The following is a 15202-nucleotide window of genomic DNA, read 5'->3' as shown; positions in this document are numbered from 1 at the left end:
GAAGGTAGGGAAAATAGCTGGCAGAGGCAGCTTCATGGTTTATATCTCCTGAGCATGCGGTTTAGGCAGGGGTGATGGGTACCAGCCACGTGTTTGGAGCCTGCAGACATAGTTGGAGACTGTGAGGAGCAGGGTGTTAAGCTCTGAAATGGGATGAGAGCCTTCAAACTGACTTTTTTGGGGATGGGGAAGAACTGTCTTTGTAGGATTGCAGTACAAATGCTGGCAAATCAGCTGTTTAACCACGGAAGCCACCGTGACAGCTCAGACCTGCTCCCAAGAAGGAGCTGCTGTCTGAATGGAAAAGATGCGTTTTAGCTCAGTGCACAAAAGGTGAACACGTGTTTGTAATCTGCTGATTTTAAGGGCTCGCAGGGGGAAAAGAAAGGGCTGGGGAGGGTGGGGGGAGGAATCCTGACCTGTGCTCACAGCCACCGCGTTTCTCTCTCCAGCGCCTGGTGCGGATGAACATGCCCATCTCACCCGACGATTTAACCGTCCACTTCACGTCCACACTGATGGCCCTGATCCGCACTGCCCTGGAAATCAAGCTGGCCTCAGGTGAGTGGGAGGTGGTGTCTGTCAGCATGCCTGGGCTCATCCCCCAAGCTGTCTCTTGGCTTGGTGTCCCTCCAAAGCTCTGCCCCAGGAGGAACTTCTGTTTTCCTATTGCCTGCCTGTCATCTGCCAGTGCCCAGGGACACGGGAGCCTCGGGGACAAGCAACAGGGGGGTTCCTGAGCATCACTGCCTTTGGGGCATCCCTGTCGATGGGATATGGAGAGCTCTGGCCATCCCAGCTGGGAGCTCTCAGAAAAGAAGCCCTGTGCATGTGCTTGTTGCTGTATAACAGAAAGAGGAATTTGCACACCTCTCTTCCAAATCATTCCAGCATTAGGAATAAACAGCTCTTCCTCCCCAGTTGCTGTCTGCTGGGAGTGAAGCAGTACCGTGATCCCCATTCCACCTTGAGATAATATTTAATTATTTAAGTGTTTAATCAGGCATTTACTTGACTTCCCAATTAAACATTGTAATGTAATAAAATACATTGGCCTTTTCTCTGGGTCGCTAGGCTGTTTAATCAGGCTGGCTGGGGTCAGAATCAAGGCATGACCAGTCAAAGCACTTTTATACCTAATTTAAAAGAGAACAGGAGGTAACAATGCTCTTATGAACAAAGGGCAGGGTTAGGATGTTGTGCTTTTCCTAAGCAGTTTTAGGCCAACCATTCAAGCTGTCCGTATTAATTACCACCCTTGGACGTTGGTTGAATTTTGCCTTTAATGTTTTGAGCAAGCACTGCTGGAAAAAGGCAAAATTTTGCAGTCACTGGGACTTCCCTAGGGAGTACCACTCATTTTTAAGGATGCTTTTAGGGCTGCCTGGGATTTTAGGGGTCAGTGCCTTATTTTAGTGATAACATCTAGGTAAGGATACTGAGAGTTTGTATTACTTTAGGCTTCTGGTTATCTGTCAGCGATGGTAATTCAAACAGTTTCAGTTGAAAAAGGCTCCCCTGCCTTCTCTTTAGCCACGGGCTAGAAGGGAACCAGAGAAGAGAGCTCAGCTGATAGCACTGGATTCTTTCTGAGGTTGATATTTGCTGTGGGTTGTGAGTTTTTGACCTGTTTTGTTGTTATGAGCCTCGTTTGAATAGGTTTCATGTGCTACATTTAATTGAGTCTTCAGTGGGACTAACAGGCCCTTAATAAACCCTCCCTAATGAGTTTCTGTGTGGGAGTTCAAACTGCCGTGTAGCAGAGCACCCCGAGCCTCCTCCCATTACTTTTCTCTTAGAAAAATAATCTCTGTCATTCAGATGAGCTGCTTAATTGCCTGCCGTGCGCTGCGTTCATTTGGGAGCTGGCCTGGTGGCTTCCCTAGACTTTAATCACTTTCCACTTGTGAATTGAGCCCTCGCGTTGTCCATTTGAATAACGCTACCGGGTTTGGCTCTTTCTGCTTTTCCTCGTGGTGTAGCTGTGGTTTGATGCTGCTGCCGTCTGGTCGCCAAGGGCTTTGGGAAGAAGTATTGGTGGAGAGGGTTTGTAATCGGTCGCGGCGTTGCTCATAGCCCAGCTCCTCGGAGCAGGTCCCTTGCGGCAGGTGCCGCCGCTTTCCACTGGCACTGCCCGAACAAGCACTTAGGTAGGATGAGTCTGGAATTAAGTTCAAGCCCCAAGACACAGCGGAGGGGCAGTGGGTTAAAGCGCTGATGGTCCTGCTGAGCTCGCACGCTCTTGTCGTGGAGGAGGTCACCGATGCCCTTTGCCCCAGCCACTGCGGCCGGCGCTGGCTTGGTGCTCTCTTGAGCAGGGAAAATGCCTCCTCCTGGGCTTTCTGCACAACCAGTGGTCCCTGCTGACAGGATGAGGATTTTCTCTATTCTTGACGTGCCTCTTCCTCTCCCCTTTCTTTCTGCAGGGGGGGTGAAACAGCACCAGTGCGATGCTGAGCTGAGGAAGGAGATCTCACTGGTTTGGCCCAATCTGTCCCAGAAGACTCTGGATCTGCTGGTGCCCCCTCACAAACGTAAGTGCTTCGCAAGCAAAGCACCCAACCCATCCCAGCCACCTCTGAAGCCCCAAGCAGGTTTCTCCCTCCTTGCCTGCTCTGTCCCTGGCCCCATCTGGCTGCACGGTCAGCCAGAGGATGCAGCAAAGAAAGCAAGTGTTCAGCTTTGAGGTGTCCCCTCCCCACAGCCCACACCTCCGTGCTGTGGTCACACAAGGGACAGGGAAGCTGAGGGCACGTCTAGGCATGTATTTCATGATGCTATAGTAGTTTTCCTGTACTTAGGAAAAAAACCCACAACACCCGAGTGCCAAGAAGGGACCAGTGCCCTGTGTGGCGTCTCTCAGAGCTTTTTCACAGCTTTGTCTGCCTCCAGCCTGTGTCTTATGGGACAGGAGAGCATTTTTTACTATCTGAGCTCAAGAAAAATCTCGAAAAGAGAAGTTTGCTGAGAACTTACAGAATCAGAAGGAAGATATTTGGGGAATAAAAGCCTTTGTGTTACTTGATGATGTCCACAAGAAAATGGAAAGTTTGCCGTTATCTTGATTGGCCCAGACAAGGCCTCTGGATTCCTGATTAACGAGAAAGAGTGCAGAGCAATAAAGAAAAAACAAGGGAGCCGAGGATGTGCAAACCAGTGGGCAGTGACTGCTTAAGTCTTTTTCTCCCCCTCCTCTCTTGATGCCTATATTGCTGCTGATTTAACGCTTTGCTCCGCACTAAGTGCTCCGTTGGGGTGCAGGGAAGGGTTGGTAGAGTAGCTGTGAGGGTGAAAAGAGACATCTGGAAAAATGAAATACTCTTTAAATGTATATTAGCCTGTTATGCCCCGGTTGACTGTAATTCAAAGAAATAGGAGTAAAGCTCCTTTGTTGATAAAAAGCTGGCTGTGGGTCTGGTATTAATTTAGCAGTTCTTCTGTTGGCAATGCTTACAGTGCCACAGAGGATTATTCCTGCCTGGTTTTTTTTATGCGTGGTCTCTGTGAATGTTTGCCACGGAGAGCTAGAGACAGGGGCCACGCTCCTCAGCCGTGAACAGCAGCAACAGGCAGAGATCTGAAGAAGTCTGTTGTAACCTTTTCTTGGTCTTTTTTGCTTTCCCCCGCTCTTCTGTGTCTGTTTTGCCTCATTCTAATATCGCCTCTTTTTTTCATGCCCATTTGCTATTTCTTGTGCTCTTTGACTTACTCTTCTCCCGATCCTTTCCCATTCTTCACCTCTGCTGCATTTCACCACCATCTGACAGCCGATGAGATGACGGTGGGGAAGGTCTACGCAGCGCTGATGATATTTGACTTCTACAAGCAGAACAAGAACAGCAGGGAACAAGTCCACCAGCCGCCCGGGGGCCTGTGCCAGGTACTCAGCCAAAAACATGGTCTTCTTGGTCACAAAAAGAGAGTTAATCCTTTTTTTCCTCTTGGGCAGCCTCTTCTCCAGCATTAGGCAGGTCCCACAAGAGTCACTGGTACATTTCATCCAGAAAACCTGGATGCCTCTCCAGGTTTTCTCCTCTCTCTCTCTCAAAAAATAAAAAAAAAAAAATATGTTGCAGTTGTCTTTTCCAGTAGGTCTGGAAAGGTCTTTTCCAAAAAATGTCAAGTGAGGTTTGGGCAGTCTAAGTCCTGTTTTCAGACGTGACCTAGGGACTGGGGAACACCAAAATGTTTCTTTGGGACACCAAAGTATTTTTGACAGCTGATGGCAATTTGGCTGTATAAACGTTTAAGTTACTTTTGAAAATGGGAATAATTCAAAATCATGTCAGCTCTAATAGATTTGAAGATTTATTTTTTTTTACAATTGCTTGAAAATGCTCCCACACATCTACCTTGGGATTGAAACCCTGATGCTTACCAGTAGGACCAGTCCGTACGTATGGATTTCAGGATGATCATCCAGCTGTTCTCCAGCATGTTCTGTCTGTCTGTCCGTCCATCTATCTCGCAGATGGAAGCTGCAGCGGACCTGGGGTCACAACGAGCCACCTGACTTACCCAGCCCTGTGGGTCCCATCAGTCCATGAAATCCCTCCTGAGCTCTGGGAACCGGGAGGATCCTTTTTAGAGGGAAGGGGGATTGCAGCCCAACTCTGCCTTGGGCAAAGCTGAGGGCAGCAAGTGTCCTTCAGAGCCCCTTGCAGCTGTGGGGAGGCTGGGGTGATCTCTCAGGGTGCCAATTCATGAGCCAGGAGAAGCACTCCAGCCCATCCCCTCCATAGACAGCTCTGTCTCTGACAACCTTCCCCTGTGCTTCGCAGCCTGGACCAGTGTCCCTCTTCCACCCGCTGAAGGCCACTCTGGAGCAAACCCAGCCCACGACGTTCAGCAACGCAAAGGCATTCCTTCGCCAGAAAAGCTCGGCCTCGCTCAACAACGGGGGCGCGTTGTGAGTATCCCGTCGCCTCCCCTCCAAAGCTGTAGCCCAGAGAAGGTCGGTGTGTGCATCAGCCCCGACTCCCGGTGGTTCGCTTGCTCTGGGGGCAGGATGGCACAGCTGGTGACATCAAGACCAGCCACCCCTTCATGCCCTAACGGGGACAATTTCCCACCGGTGGCTACCGAAATGCCTCCGTGTGGCTCTGCTTCAGTTGTGGCTCTGCCTGTGGTGGTAGCCTGGGGTTCTCCAGAGCTACGTGTTGCCTTACAGGTCTCCTGAGAATCCTAATGGGAGAGTTTTCCATTGTGGCTAGTTGTAAGTCTGAGTTTGCCTGCAGGAATGTGGGATCATTGTAAACCCACCAAACAAACCCCAACCCACCAACCACTGCCACGGTGAGTTCTTGGGAGTCAAAAGGTCCTTGGGAACAAAGTCGTCTCTCAAGCTTATGGCACTTAGTAACAACAAGAGCTTCTGGAGGCTTTCCGGGACAGAACCTGGCTCTTCCTCTTTGGGCAAAATAACACCTCCGCAGAGAGCTTACGAAACAGTTATAGCAACAGGGATCCCTAATCACTTCTCCATTTCTAGCTCTTCTTCAGGTGACTTTCCTCTGGGTCACTATGAATTTTTAGTGACAGGCATCTGAAGTTGGAATGTCCCAAACAACTCCAATGGGAAAATCAACATCAGACTCAAAGCAAAACCCAGGGCCACCTGCACTGCTGTGCAGTCAGCGAATGAACGTTAGCTTGGCCGCAGATGTGTTTGACTAAGATCTAACTGCTCTTGCCCAAACTCCCAGATTCTTTATTCTTCTGCATCAGAACTTAAGCTGCAGAGGTTGTTTTCCTTAATTACTGAAAAAGTAAAAAAAAGTGTGATGGCTGGCTTGATTTCCTTGTTGCTCGTGGGATCTTCAGCCTGTATAGGAAGTGGCCCTGGCAAAACCCAGGGGACCTTGTAACTTCACCAGCAGCTGTGCCCATCCTGCAGCCAGTTTCAGAAGTGAAACCTCAAAGGGTATCTGAGTGGTTTACCCTCCTCACAATGAGGTCACCATATTCTCTTTGCAAAAGTGTTAATCTTTATTCATCTTTTCCTTTGGACAGGCCAGCCCCAGAGGGTGGGATCAAAGAGTCCAGTTCCTGGGGGACCCAACGCACCCAGGACGTGTTTTATGAAACCAGGGCACCAGCTTTTGAACGAGGCCACTCTGAAGAAATCCCCATCGAACGGGTGAGCAAACAGGGTGAAGATGTCGAGACGGGGTGAGATGCAGCAGCTTTTTAGAAATGCGATAGATTTTTGGAAATTTTAGAAAATGCTTAGAAAAAACAGACGAAGATAAGGTGAAATACAGTAGAGCTGTTCCTTGGAGACAGCACTGTAGATAGAGTAACCTGGGCACTCCACAGTCTTCATTTTCTCTCTTTGCCATGGGAGCATGTCTTCACAAGTAAATCAAACTTGGAAGCCTGCTCAGATGCTGGCTTCAAAGCCGATGTTGATGTTCTTGCTGCTGAAACCATTTCTTCTTTCAATCAGGTGGTAGAAATGAGGGAGATCAGCCCCACACTTGTCAACGGAGAGCACCAACCAGGTCTGGAGAGCCAGGGGCGGGCGGCTTCCATGCCACGCCTGGCTGCTGAGACTCAGGTGAGTGAGCGAGATTTCGGCGGCAGTGAGAGGCTTAGAGTAGGTCAAGGACTTGGGATCTTCTCTCTGCTTGCCACGGTGTTGGAAGTCTCTTGTGAATAGTTGTTTTAAAAGGTGCTTGCTGAACCTGGAGACAGGTAGCCAGCCTTTGTGCTTGTATGGCTGGTGTTCCTGTGTAGACACAGCACTGCCCTCAACTTTACTCATCTCTGGTTGTAGCAAAAAGTAACCCAGAGAAATCCCTCTAACTGATGACTACCTAACCCCAGAGTGTCTGTTCTGATTAACTGGGGACAACACTCTTTGCCAGCCTGTTTCCCAGTGATGGCTGCGTGCCACCCAGCCAGACAGCCAAGGCCCACTCCTGTGCCCTAGCCATGAGGCAAGCAGGACATGTGCTCTGGTTCTCTTCGATAAATGTCGTAGGTACAGAAAATACCAGGGAGCGTGTGCCTGGAAGGCCATACTGAGACACTGAGCATCCTCCCTGGTACTTTTTTTAACTCATTCCATGGTATTTAGCATACGCTGTGTTGTGAGTTTGGTCAGTAAACTGTTGTTGAGGATTCCCCTCGTTTAACTTCTTGCGAAGAAATCTCACCACTCGAGTTGGCTTTTGTGGCAACTTGGGGACGCTACTTAGTGCGCAGGACACCGTGGTTTTCACAGATTGTTTTGGGGCATTTCATGTGTTCATTGCTACCTTGTTGTCCCGGGTGCTCTCCAGCCACTGCCCTGCCTCCTCTGTGTCAAGAACATCTTGCTGCTCATAGTCGTGTCTCTCTCATGTAAAGGGCCTGATTCATACACTCGAGCAGCCCAGGAGTGTGGGCTCTTTCCATTGCTCTCCGTGGAAAGCAGAATGTGAAAGAGATGCTGCACCCTAAACCTAAAAGCCTGTGTATTGCATATACATCAATACCTCTAATAAATGCACTTTTTGTGCTAACATGCTCAGGCTGGCACAGTCTCCACTTGGCTGGCTAGCAAATTTCCCAGCTGACTCCAGAAACTTTCTGTGTGAGAGCTGGCATCCCCTGTGCTATCAGGAACACTGCTCAACACGCTCAATAAAAGAAACCGAGCCCAAAGCAAACCCACACTCCCTCCATTCCCCCCCTTTCCCCGAACAAAGTTGTCCTTTATTCTAGACCACGAGCAGCATCTCTCCTCCCAAGGCGATGCGGTTGCAGCAGCAATGCCAGCGAATGCCAGCCTGGCCGCGGGAAGCTGCTCTCCGCTGCGGTCAGGTATCTGCAGAAGCGAGTGTCTCTCGTGGTAGCCCGGTCCGTGTTCCCCGGGACGCAGCTGCCCCGCGCAGAAGCCGTCTGGTCTCGTTATGAATCAGGCTCCTAATATCTGAGCGGATCTAACCTCATTGAATAATACGATGTTTTGGTGGTTGTAGCTTGGGCTGAATAACTGATGTACTCTCTGTGTGTGTCTTCCCCCTCCATGCCCTCCACCCTCCCTCTCATGCGCTCTTCCTGCTCCCCTCCCAAACTTTGAGTTCTTTAAAACTCTTATTTGCAATGTTTTCTGTTTCTGGATGTCTCTCTTTCTGTTTGCCTGTCATTCCTCTATCTTTTTATGTTCTACTTTTTTTTTTTAAATAAATCTTTCTATGCTTTCAATCCTACCTCCTCCCTCCCTTTTTGCTGTCCCCTCCCATCACCTCCCCTCCCTTGTTGTCATCGTGTCTGCTGCACATCTGCCGTGATGTCTGACAATGGCTGTACTGTGGGGCTGCTTCAAATAATGTCTCTCATCTTGTCCGAATTGTTTGCAGAGGAGCAAAGCACGGTCACCTGGGAGTTACCTAGCAGTATGTAGTTTGCACTAAGTTGTATCCTATTAAATCCATGTTAAGAAATAATTAACCTTCCTTAACCCTTTACTTTTCTCCCTTCTCATTTGGAGTCCAATGTTGCGCCGACGCAGCTGCTCTCTCTTTCCACTTTGCTGCAGTTCCCTCGACCCACAATTGCACGCCGCACGCTGTAATAGCAGGGATTTTGTTTGTTTGTTTGTTTTGCTTATTTATTTGTTTTCGTAATGCCTTGTTGCGCAGGAATTGAGGAAGTGAAAGCGATCGGTCTGGTAATGAAGAAGCAATTAGTAATTCTCTGAAGGATTATGCTACAGTCTCCTGAGGCTTGCGGGGAGTCTGTGCATGCCCCGTTAACGTCATTGTCAGGATTTATGGAGAGGGTGTTCATTGCTCTGCCTCTTCCCATTAGTGTCAGCAGGAGCTTCTATCGCCAGGGTAAGCACAGAATCAGGTCCAAAGTTCAAAGAGAAATGCCCATTTCTTATCAACTTGGCTGGCTTTTTGTTAGGAAATTTCTGTTTTCTTCTTCCTGGCAACTCCCTTATGGATTTTGGAAATCTCTATAAGTGGTTTTAGTGAGAAGTGTTTTCACTTTTTTGCCCACCAGACCATCTGGTTTACAGACCTCTCTGCCTTCCCCCATCTTCAGGCTCAACACTAAGCAAGGAGGACAAATATGAAGCTATTTGGTATAAATTCTTGCCCATGCAGCAGGGGCCACAAGAGGAGACAGAAGCAGCTCAAAATGGTCCTGCTACCGGAGCTGGTGCAGCCCCCGGGCACGCACTGACACTGCGGGCGATGCCGGGCTCCTCCACCCTGGCAGTGTCTTCCTGGTGCCTCTGACAAACCTTCTAGCTCGGGCATTCTACTGGGAAGCACCAAAATTTGGGTAACTGCCTGGCAAGAGAGAGAGCACCCAACAAAGGGTCATCCCAGACTGCATTTCTGCACACAAGATAATCCACCCCTGACAGCCTGCAGGGGGGCAGAGCGGATCTTTCAGCTCCGAATAACGAGCAGAGCTGCAAAACAACCGGCTTTGCATTGTGTAAATACCACAGGGCAGCAGAGATCTGGATTTCAGGAGAAGCAAACAAAACCACGTAGACAGTAGAAACAATATGAGGCTCTTTGGAAAGGTTACAGTGAGCAAAGTAAATGTTCTGCGAGAACTGTCATTGGAGGTACATATTGGATTGTGGATTCAAACAAGTGTGAGAGCTGCAGGACGGGAGGACGTCCTGAGCTCCTCCCCCGTCTGGGTGGAACGCCATGCTCTGAGGTCTTTCCTCTGCCGCGCAGGTTGGATGCAGTGGTAGACCCAGGGAAGGCTCCAGAGGATGGGTGAAGTCCTGTCTCCACCACGAGCCAGCTGGAGGCCAGTGAAAGAGAAGGACACAGGGGAATTGTCTTTGTTTTCTGAGCTTTACCCCTGGGCAGTAGGGAAGGCAAAGGCTGTGAGAACAGCTGTCCCACAGGCCACTTGTCTTGGTTTCTGCAGAGCATCTTTGTCAGGTTTTGAACCTGAAGGGAAGGGAGCAGAGTCTGGAGTTGTCACTGGCACAGGGACAGGGTCTAGCAGAGCCCATGGGAAGCTGTGTTGTTCCATTCAGTGCCCAGATGTTTGGCCACAAATGGTGGGAAAACAGCAGTGGCAAACTCAAGACATTGATTTTGGAAACATTCTGGTAAAATTGCAGGGCTTATGTGCTACCCTGCTTGTTCCAGCCATAAGGTGGGACAAGAGAAGTTTAAGTGTTCGATGGGAGTTGTCTTCAGCTGCAGGGAGATAGAAGTAATTTCTCAGTGGCTTAGCCTGTACCTTGCCCCTTTATTCCTGATTTTTCTCCTTCTCCATATGATGCCCAAGCAACGCTTTCATGCTTTCCTCTTTGGAGCTTCTTTGGGATGACCCCATGCCCTGAAGCAGCTTTGGGTGAAACTAGTCTTGGAGAATTCTTTTTGTGAGACGCTTGGCTACTGTGCTGCCCTGTGCCCCTGCTAATCAACTGTCGACTCCTGTGATGCTGTGTTTGGTGTGAAGTGCTGCATTTTGCTCTGTGCCCGCGGTACCTGTGGATTGGCACTCTGCTAAAAGTAAAGCCCATTCCAGCAAGCGGAGATCACATTTGTTCCTCAAATTTAACCCTCAGTCTTACCATTCCACAAGTCCTTCTGCCCTTGCCAGTTATACACCCAATTAACTATTTTTCTCCTTCCCCTCCGTGCCCCTTTCTCTTACTGTACAACCCTCCCCACGCTGGGAACGAAGCAGCTGAGTGTGGGGCAGCACAGACCCTCACCCTGCTCCGTGCCTCCCCTCCCTCTGCCTTGCAGCCCATCCCGGACACGAGCCCCATGAAGCGTTCCGTCTCCACGCTGGCCCCCCAGCGCCCTCACGCCATGCACCTCTACGAGTACTCCTTGGAGCGCATGCCGCCGGAGCAAGGGCACCACCACCACCACCACCGCTGCCACCGGCGGAAAGAGAAGAAGCAGAAGTCCTTGGACAGGACCGCCCATCAGCTGGCCGATGGAGAAGCTGGTAAGCGCTTTGCAAACCAGGATTGGACCCTTGTCCTCCTCCCTTCAGGGTTACCTGATGTGATTTTGGGCTCCCTTCAGCACAGTAGGACCTTCCCCACGGTTGGGGATTTCTCGTGTGTTGGCAATCCCCAACCAAGGTTATTCTTTCAGTGGCCCAGTCTGGTGAGTCGTCTTCCAAGGACAAGAAGCAGGAACGCGGCCGGTCCCAAGAGAGGAAGCAGCACTCTTCCTCCTCCTCTGAAAAGCAGCGCTTCTACTCTTGCGACCGCTATGGCAGCCGCGACCGTTCTCAGCCCAAGTCTACCGACCAGAGCAGACCCACCTCACCCAACGGAGGCCCAGAGCAAGGTCCACACAGACAGGTGAGGAGATGCAGGGTGGGAAAAGAGCCCTAAGGTCTTCCAGGGATGTATGCACCTTTTTCTTGTTTTGCTTACAATAAAGGAGAAGGATTGGAGGAGGATCACCAGGCAGTAGGAGATGAAGTCGTTGAGGTCCTGCTTGGTCCTTCTCATGCAAAACAGGGATGGGGTTGTCACTTGATGGCTCTTTAGCAGCCACCTACAGAGTGAGTGACCCAAGGCATCTCACAGAGACCACACTGCTGAGGACACCCCGGCTCATGGTTTCAACCGAGCAGCTTGGGAGACCTGAGAACTGGCCCCTCGTGATGCTGGGGGAGAAAACGTATCTGAGCTGAGGCTGGCTGGCAGCGTGGCGTGGGACCTGGGCAACTGAGATGAACCGTTCCCCTGCCAGCCGTGTCCACCCGGCACCTCCCACCGCCCCGTGCGTGAACATTTGGTGGTTGCCAAAGAGATCGATGTATGAAAGTGCAGGGACTCCAGACAGCCAGAGCAGTGATTTCAGCAGGGTTTGCTCATATTAGCAGGATTTTCCCACTGCTGTTGCGTGGGCTTCAGATCTGCCCTGTACTGTGGAGCAGGTTAATTTTCTGAAAAATCGAGAGAAAATTCCCTAGTGTCCAATCAGTCTTTCAAATGTGCTTTCTAGCTGGGAGGAGAAATCACAGTAAGGGGGAGATGAAGGAGAAGGCAGGACCTGGGTGGGAGGGCAGAGAGCTCAGCCCCGGGTCAACACGATCCCTGCAAACGTGGCTCTCCGAGTAATGCACCTCTCCCTAAATTTGCAGCTTGGGAGGGGCTGAGCGATGCTGCCAGCCCTGAGCCCCTGCAGCAACATCAGCTCAGGGGGGAGCGGGAGGAAATCCTTCCTTCCACACAGGTTAGAGCTCAGGGGAAGGATTTAAATGACGAGGCTTCCTCGTGTCCCACTACCTGCAAAATGAAGCAGTTTTTTTTGTCCCCTCACCCTGTCCCATGCCTTTCAGTGTCCCTGCGTGGTCATCAGCAGCATCCAGGCTGTGGCATCAGGGCTGTGCATTATAGGGAGGGCTTTGGAGACACCCGGGGCATGAGACAGGCTTGGCACAGTCGTTCTCAGCTGGGAGGAGATGTGACGTTGTTGTAAGGTTTGATGTAAGGTTTGCTACGGCCACTGTGTGTGGCTATAGCCAGAGGGAGCTGCAGCCTCACAGCTTTTTCCCAGTTCTGCTTGCCACAGTCCCCGACTGGCCGTCGTCTGATCTTTCACATCAGGTTTTCATTCCATTTCTTCTTTTCTTCCTCTGGTTTGAGAGGCAGCAAGGTGGCACTGATTTGTGGCACGATGCCTCTCCTTTCTTGCATGCTCAGTTTACCAGAGCTTTAAACGTCACCTACGTTTTAATTAAAAACCTTCCCATGGTTCGGAGATGTTCAGCGTTAGGGCACCAACTGCCTTTAACAGACTTGTTCCTCCAGTTCCAGGGAAGTCCCTATTGTCCTGTGGGGGTTTAGCCAGGCAAGGAGGAAAAAGTCTGTTGGTTCAGTGTCCCTTTATTTTAGCCACTCACGTATTACCTCCTTTGAGCAGAGCTGCTAATATATCCCCTAGTTGCTCTGACCAAAAAAAAAATTGAAAAAAAAGCCAAGCCAGCATGTCCCTTCTGTTCCAATGAGCTGAAGACCCCTTGTCTTAATGAGATGTCTGCAAGAAGCTCTGTCAGTCCATTTCCCACTTTATTTTGGCTCAATAACAAGGTGCTTGTTAACTCTCAAGTATTTTCTTTCTGCCTGTCCCTCTCCTTGGGACTTGTAGCTTTTACCAGCAGCCCTGGCCCAGCACATTTCACCGAGTCCCTGGAGGCGCCTGCATAGACCAAAGAGAGACTGGCTTGAGCTTCACCCTGCCAACTCCATTCCAGCTAGAGTCAAGCCAAAAATCAGGAGAGGTTTGGTTCAAAGGGAAGTTCCTTGGTATGTTTTTTTGGTTTTTGGGAGACAAGAAAACCAAGCCACAAAAACTTCATTTTGGGTCAACTCACACTGCTTTCTTTGACCCACATGAAAGTGTTATGCAACTTCAGTGAATTATTTCAATGTTTCCTTTTCAATGCAGGTAAATGGTTAAATAGAAATCCCTTTTCATGATGAATCTGGGAAAAAGCATTTTTTAAAATTAACCGAAACGTCTCGGAATTTCAAAATGTTACAGCAGAACTGAGCATTTTGAAAAAAGACCTTACTTTTTTTTTTTTTAATCACAATCAAGGCCATTTCCTTAATTGGTCCTGGATAAAAGAACCTTGAAAATCTTGCAATAAAAAACATTTTCAGATGGCTCAATACTTATCAAAGCAATTTAGGTCTGCTTTCTTTTGTGGAGCGTTGTCATTTTGAGGTGGTCAGCTTCAGGCCCTTGGAAAAAGCTGGACATCATCTCCTGGACGTTGGCCATCGTAGGGCACTGGGTGGTGGTCACCATCTCATCCATCACCACGGGGATGCAGCTCACCTGGGGGACGGATACCTGGGATGGGAACACGTGTCTGTAGCCGGGGGTAAAGCTGAAATGTGGGGAAGCCAGAGAAGGGTTTTGCCTCTGCTTCTGAGGGACGTGGCACAACTCAGGGCAACAGTGGCCAAAATAACCTCTTCATCCAGCTGCTGGGCTGGTAGCCTCCAGCGCTGCCGGGCTCGCCCTGGAAACCGCGCTGGCAAAGCCAGAACAAGCGTTGATGACCTGATGTCTGTGTAGGAAGGAAAAGCTGCTCTTTAAAAATTAAACGTCTGGTCTCAAAACGTTAGGTCACAAAAGGCTGAGGGATTTTGAAAGTGCGCTCGCAGGGCTATTCATGTTCTACCCTGGGAGAATGAGAATAGGAAAGCCAAAACAAGGTCCTGTTCTTCTCACTCGTGGTATTTTTTTGACTTACTGTAGCTTATTTCACTCCCACGTGTCATTATTAGTCAGCCAGGAAACTGCCAGGCTCTTCTACCACTGCAAAAATGAAACGTGTGATATTAAGGAGAAGGCGAATGCATTTTTGTCTAAAGAGCTTGTTAGTTAAAGCCCACCCAAAAAATCTTGTTCTGGCTCTTTCATCAAAATCAAAATGCATTTAGCTCCCGAAACTACAAAAAAACAGTCTGCCCCCAAATCCTCCAGTTCTGACGGCAGAAACGATGCCCGACAGTAGCGTTCACAACCGCCGAGCAAAGTTCTGCAAAAAACCTGCCCCAAAGCCAAGAGGGCTGTTCTGTAAAATTGGGTTTGAAAACCCAACCAAACAAATAAACCAACCCAACAAACGGTAGGGGTTTGAGCTGCTCCCGCCTAGCTCAGGTAAGGTGCATGTCGAGCCCGTGTCTGCTGTGGATGCCTTCCCCCCGGACAGTGTCCCCTCCTGTTGGAGCCGTCTGCCCGTTTGCGTCCCACTGATGCTCTGGTCGTTTCTGTTCTTATTTACCGCTCGCAGAACTTTAGCTCACCAGCTCTCTACATCTCGTGTTGAATTAGTTCTCGAGAACCTCCTTCCCCCCTAACTGTGCCTGTCTAAACTCTCTCTTTTTTTGCTTTTCTTTCCTCTTGTGACTTGTCTCTCCCTTCCGTTGTTGCTTCTCCTTCTGTTTTGTACCTGCCTGCTTTTGTGTTCGTCTGGTGTTTCCCTTTTTTATTTTTTGATTTGCTTTGTTCCAATTTTTATGTAGGGCAGTGGTTCAGTTAATGGGAGCCCCTTGCTGTCGACATCTGGTGCTATTTTTGCCGGGGTCGGAGGCAGCTCCCACAGACTCCACTGACCCCCCGTCCCAGCATCACTTACAAGACCGCTAACTCCTCGCCCGTGCACTTCACCAGTTTCCAAACCGGCTTGCCCACTTTCTCGCCGGGACGCCTGAGCCGCGGGCTGTCGGAGCACA

General features: G+C 49.8%; 1 protein-coding gene across 1 annotated transcript in view; it reads left to right on the top strand.

Annotated features, from left to right (window-relative positions):
- LOC104276266 (voltage-dependent N-type calcium channel subunit alpha-1B-like) overlaps positions 1 to 15198 on the top strand; it is a gene marked incomplete at both ends in the record, with an annotated part of 56937 nt that extends 41739 nt beyond the window's left edge. The window contains 11 exon segments of the mRNA XM_009872521.1: positions 453 to 561; positions 2427 to 2534; positions 3768 to 3880; positions 4782 to 4909; positions 6013 to 6139; positions 6449 to 6559; positions 8349 to 8384; positions 10731 to 10938; positions 11091 to 11302; positions 14993 to 15041; positions 15044 to 15198. Of these exon segments, the coding sequence (XP_009870823.1) occupies positions 453 to 561; positions 2427 to 2534; positions 3768 to 3880; positions 4782 to 4909; positions 6013 to 6139; positions 6449 to 6559; positions 8349 to 8384; positions 10731 to 10938; positions 11091 to 11302; positions 14993 to 15041; positions 15044 to 15198 (1356 nt within the window).
- Between the last annotated feature and the right edge of the window lie 4 nt (positions 15199 to 15202).

The sequence above is a fragment of the Apaloderma vittatum genome, unplaced genomic scaffold (assembly GCF_000703405.1).
Source record: "Apaloderma vittatum isolate BGI_N311 unplaced genomic scaffold, ASM70340v1 scaffold8127, whole genome shotgun sequence".
Taxonomy (NCBI): domain Eukaryota; kingdom Metazoa; phylum Chordata; class Aves; order Trogoniformes; family Trogonidae; genus Apaloderma; species Apaloderma vittatum.
This window is presented reverse-complemented; position numbering and strand designations above follow the sequence as displayed.